A 27,174-nucleotide genomic window follows, 5' to 3' on the forward strand; every position below is an offset into this window, starting at 1 on the left:
ATGCAATGCAGACATAGAACCTCACCTCTGCCCAACTAGATTCTATTTCAATAGCCATTCCTTTGCACAGATTCAAACCAGAAGATTAAGAAAACTTTCAGACAAAAGCAGAAATGCTGTCCAATTTCATGCTCCAAAGTCTGTGTCGCCCCTCCCCCCCCAATCCATACATGCAGAATCCTGTCCACAGCTAGCTTGGAAAGACAGACATTGCTTGCCCAGGACAAATAAGGGAAAAATCAACAAGTGGGGTTGAAACATTCAATTCCCTTTATTTTGCTCATTGAGGCTGCATGTACTGCATGTTTTGTTTTTGCTTTTAAAGGGGGGGATCGGGACATCACAGGAAATTGTCATACAGCGAGTTTAAAAACTACAACAGTACATATAGAGATCAAGGGGGTGCCCAGGGAGGGCTCGTCTCATAGCTCACTCTCCTTTGTTCAGTATAGTTTTTACCACTTTCTCCCTACTGTACACATTTTACAGTAGTTGCATCAGATCAGTAGTTTCACATTATTGAAAATGTCTGTCACATAGGTACAAATTTAGAATCATCACATTACATGGCTAGTCTAGGTCATTTATAGATCAGATCTTATACTACAGTGATTGAAGTTCCATTACAGCCATCCTAAAAGGACACATAATCATTGCCTACTGGAAGCTCACATCTAAAGGGATATAAAAAGGTTTTATTTTATTTTTTTCCAAACTGACCCAGCTCATTACACACTAACAGCAAAAAAAACCACTCCTTCTGCATTATGATCTTTGCTGGCAGGACAGCAGTGGTTTGGAGCCATTTTGCACCAATTGCTATTTTTCTCCCCCAATTTTGGACTCCCTCTGTTTGGATTCTGATCATTTTTGTGTTACGGAGGAATTGCTTTGTTATATCGCTTAGAAAGGCTATTGTTTCTAAGTACTGGTTCTCTTACCAGATATGGTACTTACCACAGCATGGGAGCAGAGGCAAAACATCTTCATCTAAAAAACATACAGATCTATGCTACAATTTGGCAACGTAGGATATGTGCAAATATGAAACGCCTTTTTGAAGAAGCACTTGATGGGCTACTCACAGAGATTGTCCAACAATATATGTCCCGACCTGTAGTTGCTTGCAGTTATGCATGACTATTTGCGCCAGAAATGTGGATGTGAATGCGATGCAATGAGAATAGATGGTATCTGAATTGAGATAGGCATCTGATAGGCACCTTCAGCTCCCTGTTCAACAAGAGATGTGTGTATGGCAGCATGCTTCCCATGCAGAGATTGGACCAGATTGCTCTCCAACCACACAATCACATTAATTCCATATGTGCTTTGATACCGGCAAAGGGAGAACCATCTTCAAGAACAAGATATTTATCAGGCCAGAAATAAACGAAACCCTGAACTGTGTCATAGCAGCTACCTGAAAACATAAGCACGCACACGTTTTTCTTTATGTCAGCAATCCAGGGCCAAATAGGATGTATTTAAAAATTGAACCACTAAAATTTAAAGGCAAAAATCGGCAATGCGTCTCATCCTTGAACACATGATATACTAAATATTGATTTCTTAAAAAATAATTTATTGCTTTAATTTTTTTTTCCTTTACAACAGAAGACACTCAAAATCCAGAAAGAAAAAAGCTGTAAACGTTTAGTTTGGCATTCACACAATCAAAAGTTAAAATACCTGTATCTTCAACCTACAAAGCAATGGATGGCAAGGATTATGCAGATTGACAGGGTGCAAAACAGAACTTGCGAAAAAGTTCTCTTTTTATTGCTATCTACCTACTGAGGAATACAAAGACGGAAAAGAGCAGGCATAGAACAGGACACAGTGGAATCTACTGGAAAACAATATGCTGGTGATAAAAATGAAGATAGCTGTCAGACTCAGCTGCACTGATCATGGGACAAAATCGTTTCCCCTGCACTTTAGGGAAGGGGGGGGGGGAATAAATAGGTAGGCATGTTGTATCTTCAGAAGCAATCACTGCCAAACAATGGTAAGTGCTCCAGTGAGACCATCTCTGTTTCAATGTAAGCACATGTCTCCTTCAGCATGGGAACTGTGTAGGCAAGAGCCTTGCCCACGGATATTTCCTACCCCATGTGAGACTACCCCACACAGTGCATAGTTAAAACTATGAAACTGGTTACTGAAAGGTGTGGTGTTGGCTGTGAACCCAGACAGCTTGAAAAGGGGAGAAATTGAAGGAACTTAAGGCTATCAATTGCTATCAGTGATGGCTCCAGGATAGCATACCAGTCACTGGAGGACAAGAGTAGAAGGCAGCTATTGCATTCACAACCTGCTTGCAGAATTCCTTTTTAATGGACTGTGGCAAGCAGGATCTTAGCTGAACTAGGTAAGACTTCTGTCCGATCCAGGAGGATCCTAGGTTCTTAGTCAGTACCCTATCAGTGGCTACTGGCCATGGTAATTAAATGAAGCCTCCAGGTTCAGAGTGTAGGATGGGAGAATTTTATCCAGCTCTCTCCCCTCCATCAGTTGACTTTTAAATGTTCAAATCGAATCAAATGCTTTTGAACAGCCAAAAAGCTCAACCCCTTTCCTTTCAAAATATTCTGCCTCCGCCACTCTCCCATTCATTCCTCCAGGACAAATGACATCCCACACTTTTGCACTAGGGATAATGGGGCTTGGAATCAAGTTTCACGATCCACAGGAGGAAAGGATGCCTGGAACATTATTTTCAACCAAAGAGCCTGTTCTGTTTGCCACCTGTGGCCCCTCCCCCCAAAGCAAGGCTGCCCTGCCTCCCTTGGGGACAATTGAGGGATGAACCTGACCCAAATGGTTCCGTTCACATGTCTATCGTAGGTGTCAGGTCACATGAAGGGGAAGTGGCTCCCCCATGCTGTCTGCACAGGAGAAAGTAGACACAGTTGATTACAATTCAGAAACCACTTCCGCTTTCAAGTAACAACCAGTTGTTACCATAGTTTTGGTGCTGAGGTGTTAATATCTCAGTACTGAAAAACATGGGATATGTTTCAATGTGCCTTTCCCCACCTGAATATGCATGTGAGCAGGAACTGGGTTGGTAGAGCATGGGGCTCTTAATTATCAGGGTCAAGGGTTCAAGCCCCACATTGGGCAAAAGATTCTTGCATTGGGGGGTTGGACTAGATGACCCTCGGGGTCCCTTCCAACTCTAGGACCTCCTCATACCCAGGTGCTAAGCATCTTGTCAAAAGACCCCTAGTTAATACTGCAGTGTATTCCACCTACTGCTATATATGCTTACTGGGTGGCTCAAGCAGGCAAATGGCTGCCCACCATCTCCACTACCATCACACCGTGGTGTGGGCATGTTCAAGGGCTCTGTGGTTGCAGCAGCCAGGTACACAAGATCTAGATAAAATTCAACTGAGCGCTGCTTTCCCTTTTGCCTGCCTCTATTACAGCGGTTCTCAACCTCTGGTTCCCCAGATGTTGTTGGACTACAACTCCCATCACCCTTGGCTAGCAAGGCCAGAGCTCAGTGGTGATGGGAGTTGTAGTCCAACAACATCTGGGGACCCACAGGTTGAGAACCGCTGCTCTATAATCAACTGCAGGTTGGCACAATGAGCCACTTGAGTCAATGGGAGGTCTGTGCACAACTCTCAAATCCCCACTTGAGACCATTCTCTTCACTCATTTTCTTAGGGCTGGACGGGCACACAAGGCCTTCCATCCACCACGGTAGCCCCTTTGGTTGCCTATGGATCTCTAGACAGAAAACAGGGATCTACTGAACCATATTGGGATTCTCTGTGTGCACTGGTGTGTCTGCCCATGTGGCGTCTAAAGAGTTTGGTTTGGGCAGGTCTGTATACATTCTTAGAGCCATAAACTCTCTGGGGAGATTTTCGTTTATTCTGTAAACAAGCAGTGAATGCCCTGAAGAGGAAACTTAAAAGGAGTAACAACCTTGCGATGGGTGTTTGACTTGAAATCCAATAGGGTAATTGACAGGAATGACTTGAATGGACAAGACATCAGTCATATGACGGCTGCACAAGTTAGTCTATTTTAGCTGCTTGCATTGTGCCAGCCCATAAACTTGCAAATGGATTCTACGATCCTGATACGATCTGAAGGCTCCCACAATGTCATGGGCACCTCTAAGGCCATATTAGTGCATAGTTAAAGAAAAAGAAGAAGGAAGAATCACTGCTTCTGAAGGAAGAAAAAGCTAGATTTCCCCCCCACCAAATGAAAATACATTTAGCAACCTGACAACCGGTGTGCATCCTACGTAAAAATGTCCACTGGCCTTTTTATTATTTTAGTCACCTCATAATTTATAATAAATAGGTTAATCACAACCGATAAATATGCATCTTTAAGTAAACAAAGGAATGAAGAATTAGTGTTTATACAGAGGATGCGTACATTTCAAAATCATAGATAATCATTGAACTCTGCCAATGAACAGATTACTGGCTTCAAGAACAGTGTTCAGACACACAGGATTATTGTAAAAACCATAACTGTGCTCTGTACCACAGCAAATTTTCTTTATCAAATTAAAGTCACAACGATTAAAACAAAGTATCATTTTTAAAAAGATTTGTGACTTCTAGTTCCAAAACTATCATCGATACATAAAATAAAAACACTTCGTAATGATTTCCCATTTGAGAAGCTTCACATAAAATTATGGCATCTCCTAGAAAAAACTTTAAAATGAGAAAAATATCCCGCCCCGCCCCCATTAATAAATTTTGTTTATATAAAACAGCTAAAGAAAGAGGCACCCCCAAAAAATGTGGGAAAAAAATATTGCAAAGGAGGTTAATGCCTTGTTGCCCAAGGTTAAGTTCTTGACAAAGGCATGATCCAGCCAAAGTTAAATACTTTCGCAGTGCAATTAAGTATGTATAGGACTGCAGTCTCAACCAAACTCAACTGAGAGATTTAAGTGTGTGCCCAACTCCTCCAATGAAATGAATAGGACTTAGAGATGCAGAGAGGCAAACTCCTGGTAGTTGCTTCTCTGCTGAGTGTTGCAACCTCCTTCTTGACTTTATGTCCTAAATAAGACATCCATCGGGAGGGCCCAGGGCTTTAATATCAAATGTAATACAAATATATGGAAATATATATCCAGATCCCTACACTGGCATACTGCGAAATACATGGGTAGACATTTTGTGGCATGGCAATGGACAGACACAATTACGCCAGTCTAGCTAATCGATAACTTTTGTTTTTAACTTTGGCTGAATTCTGGTCAATGTTATTAGATAAGCTACTCAAAGAGGGGATGGATGATGTGCGTATAGCATCAATATTTTTGCACTCAACACGCACCCACACACACTTTTCTTTTTCTTTTACAATCAAATATATATAAGCGTTAAGTTCAGCTTTCTAAATATGTTAGTGTACAATATTGTTCTGCCCCATATAATTACATTTGAATATTCTTGATTAAGAAAAATTTCAGCAGTTTTTTTCCTCTTCTTCTTAAAAGAACGCTGCATTTACAGTGCATAGCTGTAACAAAAAAAAGCATCGTCTTGTCATACGGTATGTACACAAAATAAAAATACTCCATTTAACATCTGTAAATACTTAACTACATTCATGAATGTAGTATATAATCTAACTGTACATCCACAACCCCCTCCAACCCTCCCCATAAGATTTGCCCTCAATGTTTTTGTAGCGTAACACCATGTCGGCTCATCGAAGGGAGAAAAACACCCAAGAAGCTGGCTGTTAATGAGGGTCTCGAAATTTCTCTATGTGAGATAAATGTTTTGGACGCTGACATGGATGTCACAATTAAAAAGACAGAACTTTAAAACGCTATGGAAGTTTTGAATCCTTCCACCATTTTCTGCCCTTCCCTTGCCTTCGTGAGAGAAGCACAATGAAAGATGGCGGACCGTGTGGATCTGTAGATTTCTTCAGGATTGTCGTCATTTTAAAACAACATGGCGTGAGAAGAAGCTTCTTGAATGAAACAAACAAACAAACAAAATCCCAAAACCTGCAGTGTGTCTCAGGTTGTCAGCAGCGGAAGTTTGAATTTGCTTCATTTTGAAAATGTTCTATGTACACAATTTTGGAGTTCGCATATATTTTTTTTTAAAACGTATCTCTATGGAACTGCTGCCATGTCAAATGGTTCTTGCTTGGCACTCTACAAAGATCAAAACCCTCACCCTCTTCACCCTGGAAAAGCAAAGTTGAGACTCAGGGGTACACAATTGCTCACACCAGACCCATTTTGCCTCTTCATTCCTTAAGCAGCTGTCCATGTAAACTATGTTTTTGTATATGGAGAGTGTGTGGAGTTAGGGAGAAATTTGTAAGCGTGACTTCTTCATTGTTCGTTATTGAAGGACTTGACGTCCATGAGGTATTCGCCATCCCTCCATTTTCCTTGGCCATGATGCACGTTACCTCCGCAAGCTTCGCTGTGCCTCTTTGAGTAAGCTGTCAAAATCCATGGAGTCATACTTGCTCTTCGTAGAAGCAGGATCAAAATCGTCTGAGTTTGAATCTAGAAGAAGAGATAGGGAGGTAGAGTCTTGACTATTGTGATTATGATTTTTTTTTTTTTTAATAGAGTCTCCTTGACGTGACAGTACGGGCTGGTTTGCATGCAACTTTGGGAATGCAAATTGTACTAGGATTCATCAAGACTAGAGTCCAATCTGCAATGGATAACAATAACTAATTTGGCTACCTATTTGAGTAGTCGCCTAGCAACTATTACACATTCTTCATGCTATTTATCTGTTTGTTTTTCTTTTTTTAAAAAAAGATTTTATTAAATATTTTTCATAATACAATAAGACAAAATAAACTAATCTAAATAAAAACAGAAACAAAACAGCAAAGCAGAAAAAATAGACGAAAAGAAAAAAAGAGGGAAAATAAAAAGGACTTCTGATTGTCTGTCAGTTACATAAAATAAATTATTCAAAGTATTCACTCTAGAATGACATCCCACTAATCTACTTTTTTGCTAGGAAATCTTTTCCTAGTCTTCTAAACCAAGTAATTCAGATTAAATCATTTTCCTTTTTTACACAAAAAATCCAAAAGGGATTCTCTAGTTATGGTTACCGATAAATTTCAACAATAGCTTTCCTCTAATCAAACATATCAACGTTATTGCCAACTACTTCTACAGCCATTCCTCCATATTAAGCACTAATATTTCCACCTCGGTCTATACTAAAGTCTCTCTGTGATGATATATTAAATGATATTCCATAATTATTTTTCTTATTATGCATTCATTAATTCGCATTCCGTTCCCATTTCCTGTTGTATTTCTCATAGTTTTCCATCTTGGTTTTTTAAAAATTACCCCCTTCCATTTGCATTCTTCATGCTACTACAGGTCCAGCCAACATTATTTTTAGTAACCTTATCTTTACTGCTGTGTGGAAGGTGGCTCCTTCCACATCACTTGGTATTAAAGCCATTTTGCAGGGGCCATGCCATTTCCCATGCCAATGTGGTACTAGTTCCCAGAAGGGGTGACACAGCTATGCATGCAGTTCTCCCCTATTACCTCAATCTTCTAGTCCATGGGTAGGCAAACTAAGGCCTGGGGGCCAGATCTGGCCCAATCGCCTTCTCAATCCAGCCCACGGATGGTCCGGGAATCTGCGTGTTTTTACATGAGTAGAATGTGTTCAACTTTCCCCAAAATATTGTCTGGCCCCCCACAAGGTCTGAGGGACAGTGGACCAGCCCCCCTGCTGAAAAGGTTTGCTGACCCCTGTAATAATGACACAGAGCCCAATGGAAGGAGACTCTGCTACCACTACAAGAAGCATTAGAAGGGGCTATTTTTATTTACACACTTACACACACTTAAAGGTAAAGGTAAAGGGACCCCTGACCATTAGGTCCAGTCATGGCCGACTCTGGGGTTGCGGTGCTCATCTCGCTTTAGTGGCCTAGGGAGCCAGCGTACAGCTTCCGGGACATGTGGCCAGCATGACTAAGCCACTTATGGCGAACCAGAGCAGCGCACAGAAACACCGTTTACCTTCCCGCCGGAGTGGTACCTATTTATCTACTTGCACTTTGACGTGTTTTCAAACTGCTGGGTTGGCAGGAGCTGGGACCGAGCAATGGGAGTCACCCCGTCGCGGGGATTCGAACCGCCGACCTTATGATCAGCAAGCCCTAGGCTCTGTGGTTTAACCCACAGCGCCACCCGCGTCTTACACACACTTACACACACTTACACACACACACTTCAGCAGCAGGGCTACTCGTACAGGACTCTTACCCCAGTGAGATGGAATCTGGATATGTAAGCAAATGCTTACTACAAGCCCCTCAACAAAAACCCCTCTTAGCTTTAGTGCTGTATTTAATTCACAACATATTATGCTGTTTCCCACTTAATGGGTCACAGTTATTCCTTGCAGAATGTTACAAGCCATTTTGAACACAAATTGTGGGCTCATCAGATGTACTGTTCTGGTAGTTCCATTAACTACAACCATCCTTTAGAAAACAGATTAGTTTAAAATATATAATAAATTAGCTATTTGTGTTCAGGGTTTCGCTATTCTACATTTGACTCACCCCCCCCCCCCCCGCCCCTTAAAGGAAAGGGACAGCAATCTTTAAAACAAAAACTCGGAAAGGCATACTGAAGTTCTGATGAGGAAAAGGTTTGAGGGATACACTGACAACATGGAAAGCTCTTCCAGAACTAACCCCCAGTGATGGATAATGTTCAAGGAGGTCTCTTTAAGGCAGCTTATTCTATACCCTAGATGTTTTGAGATACTAAAAATGCCCCTGACTTCATCAATGTGGAAGATAAGTCAAGACTTCAATCCGTCTTTACTGGTTTTATCAGCCAGTGTTTGAACAAATGATTTGCCACCTTTTATATTTTCATCACTGGGCCTCTATCTCTCCGGCAGTCAGCTGCCTTTCTGTGGGTTTACACTATCTATTTAGCCAGTGAAGTGAATTATAGCATATTCACTTTGAACAATGCATATCGCCTTTATCATTTAGACTCGGAGAAGACATCAATTGGCTAGGGGAAATATTGTTTTGTATTCACTTCCCGCATTACACAAAGAAGAGGGAGAGTGTACAAGATTTCAGACAGACAGAGGAATAGCAGTATGCTGAAATCTTAACGATCCCGGTCATTAATTTAATGTTTAAAAACCTCCACACAATTAGACTATTAAGGACGGCTACAAGTGTCATCACACTTAATCCTATTTTTGGTAAAAGAGAAACATTTCCTGTCTTCCTGTTTAACCTTTAATATTCAAATATATAGTTAAGAGAATTCATTATAAGAAAAAGGGTCTTTGGATAAACACATCTCAGAAGCCATTCATCAGGAGAGTGCTAGCTGCCTTATGTACAGGCGCTGCTGTGGTGATGTATGAAATGGCTACGGTCCAGGATGCTAGGCAGGTAAAGGGTGAGGGACCCCTGGATGGTTAAGTCCAGTCAAAGGCAACTATGGGGTTGCGGTGCTCATCTCGCTTTCAGGCCGAGGGAGCCCGTGTTTGTCCACAGACAGCTTTCCGCATCATGTGGTCAGCATGACTAAACTGCTTCTGGTGCAACGGGACACTGTGACAGAAACCAGAGTGCACGGAAACACTGTTTACCTTCCTGCCGCAGCGGTACCTATTTATCTACTTGGACTGGTGTGCTTTTGAACTCCTAGGTTGGCAGGAGCTGGGACAGAGCAAGGGGAGCTCACTGCGTCAAGGAGATTTGAACTACTGACCTTCCAACTGGGAAGCCCAAGAGGCTCAGTGGTTCAGACCACAGTGCCACCCACATCCCCAGGTCCAGGATGCTATAGGGACTCCCTCCTTCCAAATGATGCTGCCTGCTTCCTGAGATCAGAAGGAGAGGCCCTTCTATGTATATCATCCACAGTGGAAGAACACCTGTCTCCCACCTTGTCCCATCTAGGGTGGGATGAGAGGGGGGAAAGAGGAGGAGGAGTTTGGATTTGATATCCTGCTTTATCACTACCCGAAGGAGTCTCAAAGCGGCTAACATTCTCCTTTCCCTTCCTCCCCCACAACAAACACTCTGTGAGGTGAGTGGGGCTGAGAGACTTCAGAGAAGTGTGACCAGCCCAAGGTCACCCAGCAGCTGCATGTGGAGGAGCAGGGAAGCGAACCTGGTTCACCAGATTACGAGTCCACCGCTCCTAAGCACTACACCACACCGGCGGGCCTTCTCAGCGACTGCACCCAGATTACGAAACATCTTGCCCTGTAAAAATGCGGTTGGCACACCCCCTTGCTATTTTCCACCAGTTGTTGAAAAATGTGTTTTGATTCTAACTGATGACCTCGTCTCATTGGCTGTAATTTCAAATGCTTGAAAGCCGCCGTGAGTGGTTTTTTCGTACAGGAAGCACTGGGCTATGAATGTTTTAATTTTTAAAAAATGGCTTTATTACAATTTGAAGGTGGTGAAAATATGAGAAGAGAGCATGAGGATTAGCACATGTGTTTCGTCCCTAGTGCAATGCTGCTGTCTGAAGCCCACTAACTGCCCAAGTGCAGTTCTGCAGCGGCACAGAGAACGCAGGCACAACTGAAATCTATGGTGGTAGGGAAGCAACTTCACAACACTTTACCACAAGAAGAGCCAGGCTCCCTTTTGCTGTCCCCACATGTGGAGAACTTCGAAATGGCAATCTTCCACACTAGCAAAAACAGACCTGAATTTGGTTTAGAAAGCACTTTTGAAACAACTGCAGCTACTTTCCAAACAAGGTCCTCTAAATTTAATTTTTATTGTTTGTTCCAGCTTGAAAAATCATAGGAAGACCCTCGAGTAAACTGAAATTGCAGACCCTACATTCAGCAGCCCCCCCCCCGAAGTAAATGCCATACCTAGGTCTGCATAGTTAGACTTGCAAAATTGCTTTTGTCCACAAAAATACAGTTCGAAGTCAGGTTCGTTGGCTCTGCGCAGTGTGTACCCATTTTCTAGAGCGGCAAAGGCATCACAAGTGTAGCGGTAAGTGATGAAACCATAGCTATCTCTGTAATTGAAAAGAAAACATGCTGTTAAGAATTACAATTAAAAAGTATTAATGCACGTCAACGTCACCATTTCCTAAGAAGCAAGAACTCTACGGGGGCTCACCTAGCGTAAATGCCAACACCACTGCATCCATTCATCAGCTCAATTGTCCTGTCAGCCAGCTAAATACTTTTTTCTGGGACATGAAATCTCAACTATAGCAAGATGAATAAATAAGAGGGGGAAGCGGGGGGAAGGTTTTTTAAAACTTTAGCTTGACTTCTGACACAGCACTTTCTTGTTGCCATGAACTTACGGGCATCTTTCTTTCTTTTTTAAGTGTACAGGGGTACCGTGGGTTACAGACACCTCAGGTTACAAACACCTCGGGTTACAGACTCTGCTAACCCGGAAGTGGGACGCAGGTGGCGCTGTGGGTTAAAGCCTCAGCGCCTAGGGCTTGCCGATCGAAAGGTCGGCGGTTCGAATCCCTGCGGCGGGGTGTGCTCCCGCTGGTCGGTCCCAGCGCCTGCCAACCTAGCAGTTCGAAAGCACCTCCGGGTGCAAGTAGATAAATAGGGACTGCTTACCAGCGGGAAGGTAAACGGCGTTTCCATGTGCGGCTCTGGCTCGCCAGATGCAGCTTTGTCACGCTGGCCACGTGACCCGGAAGTGTCTCCGGACAGCGCTGGCCCCTGGCTTCTTAAGTGAGATGGGCGCACAACCCCAGAGTCTGTCAAGACTGGCCCGTACGGGCAGGGGTACCTTTACCTTTACCTTTTAACCCGGAAGTAGTACCTCGGGTTAAGAACTTTGCCTCAGCATAAGAACAGAAATCTTGCGGCGGTGGTGGCATGGTGGCAGCGGGAGGCCCCCATTAGCTAAAGTAGTACCTCAGGTTAAGAACAGACCTCCGGAACAAATTAAGTTCTTAACCAGAAGTACCACTGTACACACTTCCTAACAAGGAATAATCTTAAAATCTAATCTCACCCATCATCCTGTAGATTTACGGTGCACTCCTCAATTTCACCAAAAACTTCAAACCGGTCTCTCAGTTCTGTTCGGGTTGTGTCAGGCCCAATTTTGCCCACATAAATTACACGTCGTTCTTCCTGTTGGAGAGGAGCACATGAAATAGCTTATTTGAAAATACATATAAAAATACATATATAAAACTGAGGTGATGTATAATTCTAATATTCTAGTTTAAGACCACCTAATTTGAAAGAGCAGGTCCGCCTTTAATCTATTTTGGGGTGGTTTGGCTGACTTGTTATTTGGCAATTGTAGGGACCAGGTCTTTGATTTTTAGCGATTTTGCATTTTTTAAAAGCGACTTTTATCTGTGCTGCAAGACATTAAAAGGCTGTGTATAAATTCTTCTTATATAAAAATTAAATTTAATATATAAATTTTAAAGTGCTAAATCCCTTTGTCTAGAAAAAAAAATGGGCTGTAGAAACTGTAGCAGATTTGTACACGTCTAAAAAATGGAATGAACTGTAGGTTGAGCAAGTTTGGTCTGACTAACCCTCCATGAGCATGTTTTGTTGGCATCCTTCTGTCTCATGAGACAATGGAAGAGTGTGCCTTCAGGGGTGAAGTCAAATTGCTGGAGAGTTTTACAGCGCCTGCTGCAGCTGTAGAGACTGATAGAGGACAGCCATGTTTTACTGCAGGTGGAGCAGATGAAGGTGTCTGGTGGTGCTGCTGCAGATGCACAATGGTGTGTGTTCTCTCTGAATTCCTTCTAATGGTCATTCCTCCTCTGGTCGCTGTTGTGGATTCACAACCTGATTGGCTCCAGACACTGTGTTTTTCTGCAAGGGATTCCCACACAATGTAGTTGATATTGCCAGCCAGTGGCGTCACAACGGGGGGGGGGGAGGGTTGCGCCCCAGGTGCCGTGTCTGCAGGGGTGACAAGAAGGCACCCTGCAGTGGCTCATGGTGGCATGAGCAGCCATCACGCTGCCGCTGCCGCATATGGAGAATCCTTCATTCGCGGCTTGAGCTGTGAGCAGAGGATCCCAGTGCCGCTGGCAAACCACTGTGTACAGCGCATGTGCGATGTCACTATGTATGGTGCATGCATCATACATAGCACGTGCGCCCTACATAGCGACACCCCGCCCCAGGTGTCCCGACGCCTTCGTTCGCCCCTGTTGCCAGCTTCATGTCACACTTGCAGACAATTTTGCAAAGCAGAGATGGTCTGCCAACAGGCCTGGTTCCTGAAGCCAGCTCCCCACAGAGAATGTCTTTGGGGATCTTGCCATCTTCCATTCTGTAGACATGACAAAGCCAGCATAGATGTCATTGAGACTGCAAACATGATGGGATTGTGGGCTTGGGAGTACACATCTTTGTTTGAGACTCCGCCGTGCCATGTGATGCCCAAAATCTTCCTGACGCAGTGTGAAGTAAAACAAACTCTGATACCGTGGAGTGGGGGGTATCGGAAAACCTATGTGCATGTGTTCACAACTCTATGCTTTTGGTCCCTTAGCTAATTTAGAACCCTAATCATCCCTAGGTATGGCCAGTGGCCAAGGCTGATGGAGCTGTAGTTCAACAACATCTGGAGACCCAAGTTTGAGAAAGCCTGGTGCTGTGGCGGACGCGGGTGGCACTGTGGGTTAAGCCACAGAGCCTAGGACTTGCCGATCAGAAGGTTGGCGGTTCAAATCCCTGCAACGGGGTGAGCTCCCGTTGCTCAGTCCCAGCTCCTGTCCACCTAGCAGTTCAAAAGCACATCAAAGTGCAAGTAGATAAATAGGTACCACTCCAGCAGGAAGGTAAACAGCATTTCTGTGTGCTGCTCTGGTTTGCCAGAAGCGGCTTAGTCATGCTGGCCACATGACCCGGAAGCTGTATGCCGGCTCCCTTGGCCAATAAAGCGAGATGAGCGCCGCAACCCCAGAGTCGGCCACCACTGGACCTAATGGTCAGGGGTCCCTTTACCTAAGGTTCTAGATAGCACAAGGAGTCTCCACTTCCCAGTTCATGGAGCGCAACAGGGCTGGGATGAGTGCACTCAGTCCATGTGTAGAATTCATGGAGAGAGGCAACAATGGCGACACCATATTGAGGGGTAAGTCTCAGAAGAATTACCAACATATGGTATAACGTGTCAGGAACATGTAAGCATGGTCTCTGTTTCCATTTCATACTCCTTGACTTTATTTTAGGTTATGTTTGCTCCTAATGGCCCTGCCTTGGAATAGGAGGATTCGGCTCATAAATCTGGGAACAGTAAAGATTTGCACATGTTCTGCAATATTCCTCCCCCCCATCACACACAAATGTCTTAACAAAACAAAACTTAACTGCGCTGAACCACTTGATAAGAAACAATTTGGTTGACACTAGCTATTGAACCAAAATGACTGACCAGATGGAGCATAACGTAACAGCAGACTTTCTAATACACTTCATTTCAGATAATATATCTGGATTGGAAGCGGGGGGGGGGGGGAGAGAGACCCATAATGTTTCATGCACCAACATTGAAAACGTAATAGAGCTATGTGATGGGAATAAATACTGCATATGCTCCACGAGATTTGTCACGAGTGTGATTATTTTTGGCTTCTATTTCCCCTTCTTCTCTTTATTTAGGCTGCGAGAGATAACCCTGCTAAAACTGAACCATTAAAAAAATAAAAAAAGCTTGGTGAAGTACAATTAAGGGAATAAGGAAAAACGACCAAGGCACAGAAATTCAAATTTGAAACTGAAATGTACCATATGTCCTCCAGTATGCAAAAGCGGCAAAAGATTCCACTAACTATTCCCTTAAACGGCATGCCATTGTGCCCACAGATTGGGAGGCATAGTTTGCGTTTCAACTCTGGTACAGGCTTTTCATAATTCCAAGAGGGTTACAGTGGCTTTCTTTAACGTTTCTCTGATATGGGGCCATAAATTTGCAAGGGTGAATAGAAGCAATACACGGCTAAGCAGCAAACAGTATGGCCCCACTGCTTGTTCTTAGTAAACTAGTAATATACGCCAACTGACAATGGAGGTTCCATTTAACTCCTAGCTAATAGCCTAAACCACAGAGCCCAGGGCTTTCCGATCGGAAGGTCGGCTGTTCGAATCCCCGCGATGGGGTGAGCTCCCATTGCTCAGTCCCAGCTCCTGCCAACCTAGGAGTTCGAAAGCACATCAAAGTGCAAGTAGATAAATAGGTACCGCTCCGGCGGGAAGGTAAACAGCATTTCTGTGCACTGCTCTGGTTTCGCCAGAAGCGGCTTAGTCATGCTGGCCACATGACCCGGAAGCTGTATGCCGGCTCCCTCAGCCAATAAAGCAAGATGAGCGCCGCAACCCCAGAGTCGTCTGTGATTGGACCTAATGGTCAGGGGTCCCTTTACTTTTACCTAATAGCCTTTGATAGCCCTACCACTCATGAATATGTCTGAATCCCTTTTAAGGCCACCTAAGTCAGTGGCCATCATAACATATAGTGGCCATGAACATTCCTGCCTCCCATACCCAAGAAATCAAGATAATGTACATAGAGTTTCCAGGATGTTTCCTGTCCAGGCACTGTTCAGATGCAAAGTACAGTGGTACCTCAGGTTACAAACACTTCGGATTACAAACTCCGCTAATCCGGAAGTAGTACCTCGGGTTGAGAACTTTGCCCCAGGATGAGAATAGAAATTGTGCACCGGCGGCAGCAGTAGGCCCCATTAATGAAAGTGTGCCTCAGGTTAAGAAAGGTTTTGGGTAAAGAGCGGACCTCCGGAACCAATCAAGTTTGCAACCCGAGGTACCACTGCATTTTAGCTTCAGCAAAGTTGCTGCACTGTGTCGCTTCAATATCCTGCTCTCTTTTGTACTTGTTCTAGAAATTATTTTTTTAAAATTGCAAATGCAAGGGAAGATCCTATTTTTCAGCAAAGAGGGATTTATAGAAATGTCTGAAGCTCTGTTTCCAACTTCAAAAAAAGTTTTAAGGTTATCTTGCTTTGATGCATCTGCCAATGTTTGATGGCCATGCATGTTTCCAAGAGATTATGCAGATCCCCTATCCCAGCATCCACACATGGCTGCTTTTAGCAAATGAAAAAAAGTTAGACGATGCATGAATGCACCTCTCTTATCTGGGCTCTTAAGAGTGCATCCTCTGAAGAGCTGGTAACACTAACAGTAGGAACAGTATGGTCTCACTCTGCATTGGTCCACATCACCCTGCTCTGGCCATACCTCATGTTACGGATGCTTCAAGTTACGTGTTTTTGGGTTACGGACTGCGGGAAACCTGAAAGTACCGGAATGGGTTACTTCTGGGTTTCACTGCTCGCGCATGCACAGAAGCGCTAAATCGTGCTTTGCACATGTGCAGAAGCGCTGAATCGCACTGGCGCCGACGGGGCACTTCAGGATGCGAACGCTGCAGGTTGCGGACGTGCCTCCATCACGGATTACATCCGCAACCTGAGGTTCCACTGTAATTGCCTTATACAAAATCATCTCAAGGCAATGTACAATAGACACACACACACAAACAGTTTAAAATGCAGATACATTTACAACAAAACAAAAACCACACAAATTAGACACTTGTGGCAAAGACCTATTTATCTAAGCTGGGAAGGTGTGTGAACAAAAATGTCTTCAATTGTTTCCAGAAAGTGTAGCTCCAGATGTTTTGGGGCTACAATACCATCATCCCTGACCACTGGTCCTGTTAGCTAGGGATGATGGGAGTTGTAGTCCCAAAACATCTGAAGGGCCGAGTTTGCCTATGCCTGGTGTCGGTCGTAGGAGCCTGTCATATCTTGACAGTAATGCTTTTTTTTTTTTTAAAATAATTTTTATTAACTGGCCAATCACATCAAATTAAATCACATCATATAAATTCCGAATTACAAAGCCAAATTTTTAAATTTTGTTGGGGGAACCCATACTTCAAGATCCAAAGGGGAATTCAGATCATCTTATTACTGCGTTAATGTCCAAATCAGTCCCAATCAGTCCAAACAAAGTTCATAATTCTATCCAGTCTTATCTTGGTGTTGCCACCTCATATCTTGTTCGTATAGTTTCTCTTTTTCCTTTACGATCTCTTCTGTTAGTCTCCTTAAGCCGATAGCAAGTGTAATAATCCTGTGTGGATTTCCCGTTCCTCCACTAAGTCCAGATGGTTTCCATATATCTCCTTCGTAGATAACATCACTTTATCCATCGTAAATTTTGGCATTTGTCGCTCTTAAGTCCCACCGAGGAGTTGATTCACGATATGTAAACAACTCTATTTCTCTCTTTCTCCTCCCAGACCCAAGAGCTCCCACAATGCCTCACAAAATGGCGAACGGCATTTTTTCCTGACTGCGTCACTCCAAAACTCTTAGCTTTCCAGCTTCATCTTGAAACATTGCTTTGGATCGAAAGTTTATCTCCACACAGCCTTAAATCCACAGCTTAAGTCCTTAATTTCTGACTCATTAGGGGAGGGGGATTCTTGTTAAATCACATAAACATATCTTGACAGTAATGCTGTTCCACAGAACAGGGGCTGCCACACTTAAAGCCCTGCTCTGAGTTACTGTGGAGTGGGGGGCGGAATTGTGCAGGAGGGACCGATAGTATTTCCATGCTTGCATGCAGGGATATGAGGATGGGAAGTAACCAGGAAGAGAGGGATGTAGGCAAAATGTTGGGGTTTGTCTTTATGCTTAAAAATCTACCCATTTCTGTTTCATTTGTTAGTGAATAAGCATAGCAATCTTGTTATTTCCCAAAACATTTTTGGCTGCCTAATGCTGCTACGGTCAACCTTCAGCTGAAGTCAGTAGTGTGAGGCAGAGGAACACAGAATGCTGTCAGAAAGCACTGCCTACAGAGATTGACAGTAGCTGTCCAGGGCTTCAGGCAAATCTCTACCTGGAGATTCTAGGGACTGAACCTGGGACCTTCTCTACACAAAGCAGATTCTCTGCCCTTGAGCTACAGCCCTTCCTGCTCACCTGACCTCCCAAGAGCTAAGTCACTGATGCTTATCCAGAGGGAGAGGGGGAAGTGGCAGGAAGGTCAACGCAGTGCAAAGGCATTGGTGCAGCCAGTCCACTGCTCCTGTTGGTGTGTTTGCACTGCGCTGAGCTCGCCACTTCACATCTCCACCTCTCCCTCAGCTGTCAGGAGGTCAGATGAGCAGTGCCACTACCCCAGCACACTGTCTGGATTTGGAAATGGTGCAAAGCTAGGGTCTTGATGGTGGAGCTTACCAAAAAGAAATTCATTCTTTTATAGCGTAATGTTAAATTGCCAAAAGAAAATGAAAACAACAACAACAACGGCATATGCTCTCTGTCTGAATACCTTAGACCTTACTTTACAAATGACAGCTGAAATATTTTTCAAACACATTTTTGAAGGTGCATATGTGAAAGCTTTCACAATCTGCATGTTGCCACTATGGTCTATCTGCCAATGCTTAGGTGACTTGTATTATTTCTTAGAATCATAGAAATGCAGAGCTGGAAGGGACCCTAAGGATCATGTAGCCCAATCCGCTACATGTGGAAATATGGGGGTTTGTTCAACGGAGTTCATCTTGCTTTGGGTTCTGAGTAATTTTCAAAAATGTGTCTCAAGTCCCAAACGTAAAATATGCTGTTAAGTTGCTACCACTGCCTCGTATTATCTGCTTTGTCAGTGTGGTGTCAAAACCATAACATTACACAGGTTGGGCAAGTGGTGTTGGTGGAGAACAATCACTAGCAAATGCCCCTTGTCTTCTTCCTGCAGCCTGTAGGAAGGCTCTTTCAACACATTCATGTAGCACACCTTAAAATGTTTGTTCATCTAAAGCAGGGGACGCCAACCCTTCAGCTGCTGTTGGGTTCCGACTCCCATCAACCACAAGAGCCATCAGGGTCAGGGATGCAATCCAACATCTCGAAGGGACCCCATTTGCTAGCCTTGCTCCAAAGAAATGGCATAGCCCAACAATGTAGCTCAAATTTAGTCTTCTCAAAACTTCTAACCAGAAATAAATGGACCCAGGCCTTGCTCAAGCCATTAGGAAAATCAGAGCTATTGTACTATTGCTTGAAAGAGGCATACAAGGTCAATGCAGGAATGTCAACATCTCGGTGGGGGAGCGCATGGGACAAGAGGTCATACAAGGGCATGTTGTAACTCTTTACAGTGATATTTCTCTGGCCTCATGCAGCCAGCCAACTATTTGCAGCAATAACAAATCCCAACACACACACCCCTAACAAGTCCTGTTTTAAACCTAATGTATAGCTTTCGTGTCACCACTAAACCTCTGCATTTATCCAATGACTCACTGCCAGGGGCAAATTTACACAAAGACTGATACTGGTTGAAAAAGTTATTCCTTTTCTTGGGAAACTTTAGTTCTGTGAGGGAGAAAAAGGGTCTCTAACGAAGTTAAGAGTCACCCAGATTCTTCAGGGGGTGCAACGGCATTGAAATAAGTGAACAACTACCTTAACTTTGTAGCACACATATGCCCGAAGACGAACATCTTAGGACAAAGCACATTTTTGTCTGCATTACAGAAGTTGCTGCTTCTATGGCAGATTTATATATTTCTCTACATCCCATATGCTACAAAAATTTAAGCTACTTTGCTGCTTACTATCCATGACAAAGCCCTTTTCTAATATGTCTTCTAGTGGCTACTGAATGTAGAAAGTGATGATTTACAGTAGCTTTAAAATATTACATTTTAAAGGCAAAGTGAGCATCGAAATGAAAGCACAACTGGAGCACAGGAGATCAGAATTACTGAGAAATGCATGTGAAGAGATTAGTGTGTGTGTTTTGTTTGTTCCATTTAAGGAGAAAAAAGACAGAGAAAAGGAGTATAAAACAAATCTCTTCCAAAATGAAAGTTATCTGCATAGTGCTTACAATTGCTTTCTGCCTCTGTCTCTCTCTTTGTTTGGCCCTTTCAGTTTCCCGTTTTTCATATTCTTTGCGGTATTCTTCCCTCTTCAGCCTTTCATGCTGATATTCCTCATAGCTGTCATATCTAGGAGACATAACTTAATCATTAAAATCAAGTGCCTGAATTTCCCAGAGGTACAATGAATAATAAAGATTGGGTGTGTTGTTCTTTTGACACATGCAAAAAGAAATATATGTTAAGAATTCGAGACGTATAAATATGGGATGCTACACTACCTGGGTCTATGGCTATATGGCGATCTGGATCGGGATCTTGAATACAAGGGAGAACTTCTATATGCCAGGGGTCTACAGTGACTGGACTCATGATAGTAAGAAGATCTGTTAGAAGAAATAAAAAAGAACATTTGTCACTGATTGTAAAGGATGAGTTATCCCCAGCTTCCTACGGCTCACATCTATAGCTTCTTTCTATCTGCTGATAAGGTTTTGTCATAATATGTGCATTTCTTAGCCACCTAACAACAAAATATGCATTGCCTTGCTGCCTCAAGGGTCCAACTTGTCTAAGATTCTGACTCCAGCAATGGCAAGCTATGTGGCTCCATTTTGACGTACAAGTCAGGCTCTGAGTATTGAGAGATCATGGGGACTCCACTTAGCTTATCAGAGCTCCTATCCTTTAAGAGACTTATCTTCCACAAATTTCAACTGATCCTTTTAAAAAAATAATAATCCAACAACCTCTAAGTTAGTTGGCCATCAGCACATGTTACGGGAATGAATTCCATAATTGTGTGGGAAAGTATTTCCTTTTGTCTGCCCAAGTGATTTATTTTCTCTCTGCAAATTCTGTACTGAGATAAGAATAGATGACTGAGTTAGCAACTGTTAGCCTCATTTCATATGAACTGTAACTAGCTTAGCATCGGAGAGGTTGCTGATAAAAGGTTAGCACAGCAACTTCCTGCAAGCGGCAGTCAACTCCCATCACACCGCTTGTTACTGCCCAGAAACTTTCTTCCAGTACAGTACCTTGAGGAGGATCTACTGCACGGCGACCTTGATCTCGATTGGGAATATGGAGAACGGGAACAAGACCGGTGCTGAGGAAAGGACCTCAATCGAGAACGTATCCTTTGGAATCTTTGAGAAAGGAAGGATTTGGGTGGAGACACTGAATCTCTGCATGGAGAGTTAAGAGATGAGCAAGAAGCCGACAGGTCAAACAAGGAGAAGGCTTGCGTCCCATCCCACGACCAGCACAGTTTGTCACTTTCATCTTCGCTGTCATCGAAAAGACCTTCCATTGTGAGTCCTGAATTTATAAACATAGGTAGCTTGGAGAATTGTTCGTCACTATAATTGCCGTTGTCCCTCAGTGCACTGGTTTTAGTGGTCTCTTCCTCAAAAACAGCTTGGCTAGGGTGACCAAAATGCTTATTGAGTTCAGCCCGGATTTCCTGGTCTTGGAGCTGCTTCCGGCTGTTGCACTGCAAATCCTGCCTGTTCGCCTGTGAAGTCTCTCTCTTGTACTGGTCACATTGTTCGAAAGAAGAACAAATATGGCACCACCGCTCAGGCAAGCAGCCTTTCAATTGGACTTGTCTGGACTCCTCAAGCTCCTGGGATAGGTTGATGCGTATTTCTGTTTTCGAATTAACAGACTGACAGTAGTCATGGTCACCAAACAGCCGCAAACCAGGCCGCTTTGTCTTCCTCTCCTCATGACCGACAGACAGCACAGTTGTTTTACTAAGCTGCGCATACAGCTCTGACTGTTCCGGACCCTTCCGAACTAAGTTATGTCCTTGAGAGCTGGAAGACTCACTGCAGCGCGGTTTTTTGGAAGGTGGCATAACAGTCTTGCATGACGACTTTGGCTTTGGTGAAGTCCGAAAAGGGTTGTCTTGGTTAGTTTTGTGAGGAGGGGTTGTTGGCGGAGTTAGGCCTAAGAGGAAAGCAAAGCAAAAACCAACCAAAGTTGGTTAGCATGTGGGTTCTACCCTAACTTTCCCCAAAACACCTTCATGAGGCCCCGTCCTGTCGCTTCCCTGAAGCATATCCTCAAAACCCATCTTTTCCACGAAACCTTTGCCACAACCCCTTATTTGCCTATTTTATGTGCATGCAGCTACACCGAACACACAGTCTTCTCTAGTTCACCCTGGCTTCCATCTTGCTCACCTCCCGCCATCAACTTCCCCAAGTTGAAATTTAGATAGTCAGAATCTCAGAGGAAAAGATTTCTCATCTTGTTGCTACTCTGTAATGTGTTATGAACATTGAGGGTGCTATATACATAAAGAAATCATGTTCATTAAAATGAATGAATGAATGAATGAAGCAAGCAAAGACACACACACACACAACTAAAAACAAAACAATGCTTTTATTTACCCCTTGCAACATAAAAAGTGATGCTGATGATACTAAAAGTCCCTTCTGTTATTACCTTTAGTGGTGTGGGATAGCTGCAGCATGGATCCTGTTTGCACCACTTGGTAATGTCACGAAGTCCTAGATCACAAGGCAGAAGCGAATGTTGTGGTTCCTTTCCACACCAGCATTGTCCCCCAAAGCAACTGGAGAAACACTGGCATGAGAAGAACCAAATCATGGGCTCCTCCCACATGGCCTTGGTCTTCAATACTACCACAGTGATGTGGGAGGGGCATGCATTCCTATGGCTCCAAAGTTGCTAAAAGAAGTGTTTTAAAAAGGGCTTCCGAATGTATATCAGCACAGGCCAAACCAGAAGCTTCTTTAACTGCACATGGGGAAGGGATCCTTATATCTTCCACCCCCAGCCTCAATCACAATGAAAATCATCCCAATACTGCAAAAGGCATTGCTAAAAAACCTCCAAAAATCTACCATGGGTATCAATGGAAGCTTTTTTTCTTATTTGCTTAATAAATTATTATTATTATTATTATTATTACCACATGGGGGAAATCAGTTTTCATCAAGATTGTGGCTGGGGGTGAAGGGGCAATCCTCTCTTCTCCATATGACACAGATGCACTGAGAATTGGGAGCCACACGCATAGCAATTATTTAAGAAAACAACAGCAGATGTGATTGGTAACCACACAGCTAAAATAATGTCTATGGAATGTTTATTCCTTCAAACATCAAAACTAGGATGCATCAAACACTATTGGAAGTGGGGGTGGATTTTGATTTTATTAATTTATTTTCTTATCAGGTTTCTGGACTATTTGGGTGTCCTCTCAATAGATAGAGAGTTTGAACTAATTTCAGTGATATTCATTATACAAAGTTGATACTGTAAATTGTAGATTTAGATTGTAAATTTAAAACAGTCAGTCTTCTCCACCCAATCCAACTATTTCTAAAGCTAAAATAATCTAGATGACAGAAACGTGGAGTACTTCAGTAATAGACAACACAAAGAGATGCAAGACCTAAAACTGGCCATACAATTTGTAGCAAAGATTCAGGTCTGCAGAGCTCAATAATTCAAGAAACCCTTGCTAATATACAAATAATAAAATATTGAAAACAAAACAACAAGGTTCTTCAAAAACAGAACAATAGTGAAACTGAAACGGCAACTAAATACCCAAATGCCAATGAATATTACAAAGGAGAGGCTGAAATTTACTTTGTGTCGAGCAAATAGAGGATTAAGTAAATAAAGAGGAGACAAATGTCAGATCAATAACTACCAGGTTCCCCCGCTCTCCCTGCACACTATGATGTGAATTTACTATGCCAGATCTCTTTGCAGAGATGAAAGATCACACACAGCCACGCTGAACCACCTAGAATGAAAGAAGGCAAAGCTTTCATCCCACTGCTGATAGTTTTGTGTAGCGGATGTCTGCAACTCTCTTTGAGTTTCTTTCAGGTTCTATAAAAGATTATGTTAATCGAATTATTTTTAAAAAACAAAATGTTGGGAACTACATCTTCCTAGCTGAGAGGCAAGTTAACCTAGAAGCTAAGTTGGGTAATGAAACAAGTTGTTTTCCAGGGGTAATTTAAGTATTGTTATTCCTACCAACAGCACAGGATTGGCTTAAATAAAGCTGTGCAGAATTGTATTTAACTCTTGTTTTAGTTTTATAGTGTGGAAACTGAAGATCTCTAGTTCAGATAGGCAAATTCAAAGAGGAACAGAGGTGTTACTTTGGAAAAATAAGACAAAAACCCATTCCACACAAACCTCAGCCATAACCTACAGCATTCCAATGGCCAGTGACACAGAGAACAGCTGTTAGAAATGTTCAGTTTCAAGAGCAACACATAAGCATCTCACTGATTCGGAGGCATCCAAGGTGTGTCTCAATACGCCAAGCCACCACCAAGGCCTCTATGGGTCCCTAACAATAATCCAGCGAACTGCACAGCCATGTTGTCACTGCTGCGGATAGTGTGGCCTGCCCAAGACATTTTGGCACCTTAGGCAAACCACAAAATGGAGTCCCCCCTGCCACAGAAGATGTGGGGACTTATAGCCTACATCAGGAACAAGGGGGTCTAGTTTAATCCCTCAAGATGCAATTTTAAGGTCTGTGAAAGGAACTGTGCTGACAAATGGAGGGAACAATATTGTATTGCATCAGGAATGTTACCTCAACAGAGGTATGATCAACCACTGATCAGTGTCAGGCCAAAAGAGAGACAGTGAGAAATGTGTATAATCTGCAGAAGACAGAGCACTCTTTAGTCCAAAGAACTCTTTTATCCTTCAGCGAAAGAACTGGTTCTGCTTTTTCTAATTTTTTGCTGATGCTCCCCAAAACATTTTAATATATTATAGATGTTTTTGCTGGACAGTTTGAGCCAAACTGGGAAATAGATGTGAAACCTATAGCTCCCACAATACCATTACATATTTTTGGTTATTTGCCTTTTTTACATAGGTAATGTGGTGTTTGGGGGAAACCTACTTGTTGATGAAGGTCAACATGGCCAATAACTTTATTAGAGTTATAGGCTTTATGAAAAAAGGCTGCCTCATTTATGCACCTCAAATGATAATGACTACCTGTTCTAGCCAATGGACTATCGAAGGGTATTGTATGGTAAAGTTGGCGAGGTTGCTGCACAGAAGGGCTTGCAAGTATCTGTTTTTAAACAAAATAATAAAAAAAAATCAATCACCACTGAATTTCTCCTAAAATAAAAATACTTCCATATCATTAGTAAATTGTGCAAAAAGGAATAAGCTTAGATGAGGAGCACCATGTTTAAGGAGAGAGAGAGTGAGTTGGGGAGCCTTAAAAATTAAGGACTAGGAACTAAGCACAGGAACTTAACAACTCACGTATATTAGATGCCTTTTAAGTTGAAATGAAGTTATAAATGAACACATAATCAAAATGAAGGCTAAACAAATTAATCCCCACCCACATCAAGAAAATAAGATGGGCATGAAATCATCTGGTTCTGAGGAAACAGAATGTGCATGTGGAGAATAACTCTTTTGAGAGCTTCTCCCTTTCTGATAGAAAGCTAGCACAAGGTTTTGCCGGCAGTGCCGGTTTTCTATTTGCAGGAAGCTTTTCACATAGGGCAGCATTCAAAATTAGACCTGCCTCCAACAAATGGCTACTAAATTGAACCTGTAAACAAATAAAGGTAAAGGTAAAGGGACCCTTGACCATTAGGTCCAGTCGTGGCCGACTCTGGGGTTGCGGTGCTCATCTCGCTTTAGTGGCCTACAGAGCCAGCGTACAGCTTCCGGGACATGTGGCCAGCATGACTAAGCCGCTTATGGCGAACCAGAGCAGCGCACAGAAACGCCGTTTACCTTCCCGCCGGAGCGGTACCTATTTATCTACTTGCACTTTGACATGTTTTCGAACTGCTAGGTTGGCAGGAGCTGGGACCGAGCAATGGGAGTCACCCCGTCGCGGGGATTCGAACCGCTGACCTTCTGATCAGCAAGTCCTAGGCTCTGTGGTTTAACCCACAGCACCACCTGCGTAGTGAGCCAGTAATTGCTATGGCTTCCCAATGAGTTTACTGTCAGGAGCAAACCCAAGTTTGTCACTATGAAGGCTCCCCTGGATTCTTGGCAAGGAGGTAAATCGGTGCTCCCTCACAGGGGGAAAAAACACCACACTTCACCACAACAGGCACATTAGAAATTACTACATTTTATGCTACCCAAGAACTCGAAGTGTCCCAAAGTGTTGCAAAGTGAGAAGGGCAAAAAAAAAAACAAACAAAAAAAAAAAAAAAAAAAAAACAACTTGCGTGCCTTTGTGTTGAGGTGTGACAAGGATGGGAAGTTTCTCCTGTGTATGCTCTTGCTGTGGCACCACACACAAAAACGTCATATACTCCACAGTTTCAAGCCATCTACCTTAATACTGCCTTGCCATTTCTCTTATTGCTGAGCTCCCAGCTGTTGTCTAATGACTTTACACAGATAAATTTCTGGAGTGAATTTTACACACACACCCCTGGACCTGCACCCCTGGTGGGGGGCTGGTTTCATCAAACCCTAAGAACACCTCTGTCACCAGCGAAGAGGGGGAATGTGCAATATTTATTTAAGTAAGGAGAAGAAAAGTTTTGCATTGGTTTTTCTTTCCTACCTAGGACCAAACTCTGCCCACTTCCCCTCTATATAAACTTCAAGAAAATTAGCGCCATATTTATTCACAGCGAGTATCACGTCTGCTTTGCCTTTACTCTAATCACAGTAATCTGAGTTCCATCTCATGCCATGATCCTAAATCAATAGTGCTAAAACATTCTGCACCCTTTTGGATTATTTCATGCTGGCTGATTTTCTCTCTGCAAAATGTGTACATTTTGGCGTTGACTGTGCAAGGTATATTCCGTGCTCTCTCTTGAACTTAGCAGGTTTTGACAGATTTATGTGAGGACAGATGGCCATTACAGGCTGAAGGCTGACAAGAGGCAGTTCAGAGCATTGTTAACACACTTGCACAAACTCTCAGCAGTGCGGCACTGTGCAGAATGTAATTCAGACTATAGCTTTTTTATTGCTGCCTATTTTCCTTTGTCAAAAGCGCCTGCTGTGCAGAGCAACAAATGGCTGCCATTACCCGGGATGTAATGGGTGTCAGACAAATCACGTAACACAAACAATCAAGAGTATGTAGGTCATATTTCAACAGAGCACAACCTTAGCAATATTTATGATTACTGCATTGAAATGTGCTCTATAATAAACAAGTACCTCTACATCACTCACACTTATGTACTTCTGCACAGCAAATCCAGTAGAAGTGGT

The 27,174-nt window shown here is 43.0% G+C and overlaps 1 protein-coding gene across 7 annotated transcripts in view; it reads right to left on the minus strand.

Annotated features, from left to right (window-relative positions):
- Positions 1–252: 252 nt before the first annotated feature.
- PPARGC1A (PPARG coactivator 1 alpha) overlaps positions 253–27,174 on the minus strand; it is a 669,056-nt gene continuing 642,134 nt past the window's right edge. For all 7 annotated transcript variants that reach the window (XM_079989670.1, XM_079989672.1, XM_079989671.1 and 4 more), the window contains 6 exons: positions 20,967–21,882; positions 20,208–20,312; positions 19,935–20,055; positions 12,025–12,146; positions 10,899–11,050; positions 253–6,532 (listed from right to left, as the gene is read on the minus strand). In XM_079989670.1, coding sequence (XP_079845796.1) covers positions 6,429–6,532; positions 10,899–11,050; positions 12,025–12,146; positions 19,935–20,055; positions 20,208–20,312; positions 20,967–21,882 — 1,520 coding nt within the window. In that variant the 3' untranslated portion in view covers positions 253–6,428. The remainder of the gene's footprint in view (positions 6,533–10,898; positions 11,051–12,024; positions 12,147–19,934; positions 20,056–20,207; positions 20,313–20,966; positions 21,883–27,174) is intronic.

Source organism: Podarcis cretensis (assembly GCF_951804945.1).
Source record: "Podarcis cretensis genome assembly, chromosome: 9".
Classification (NCBI taxonomy): Eukaryota; Metazoa; Chordata; class Lepidosauria; order Squamata; family Lacertidae; genus Podarcis; species Podarcis cretensis.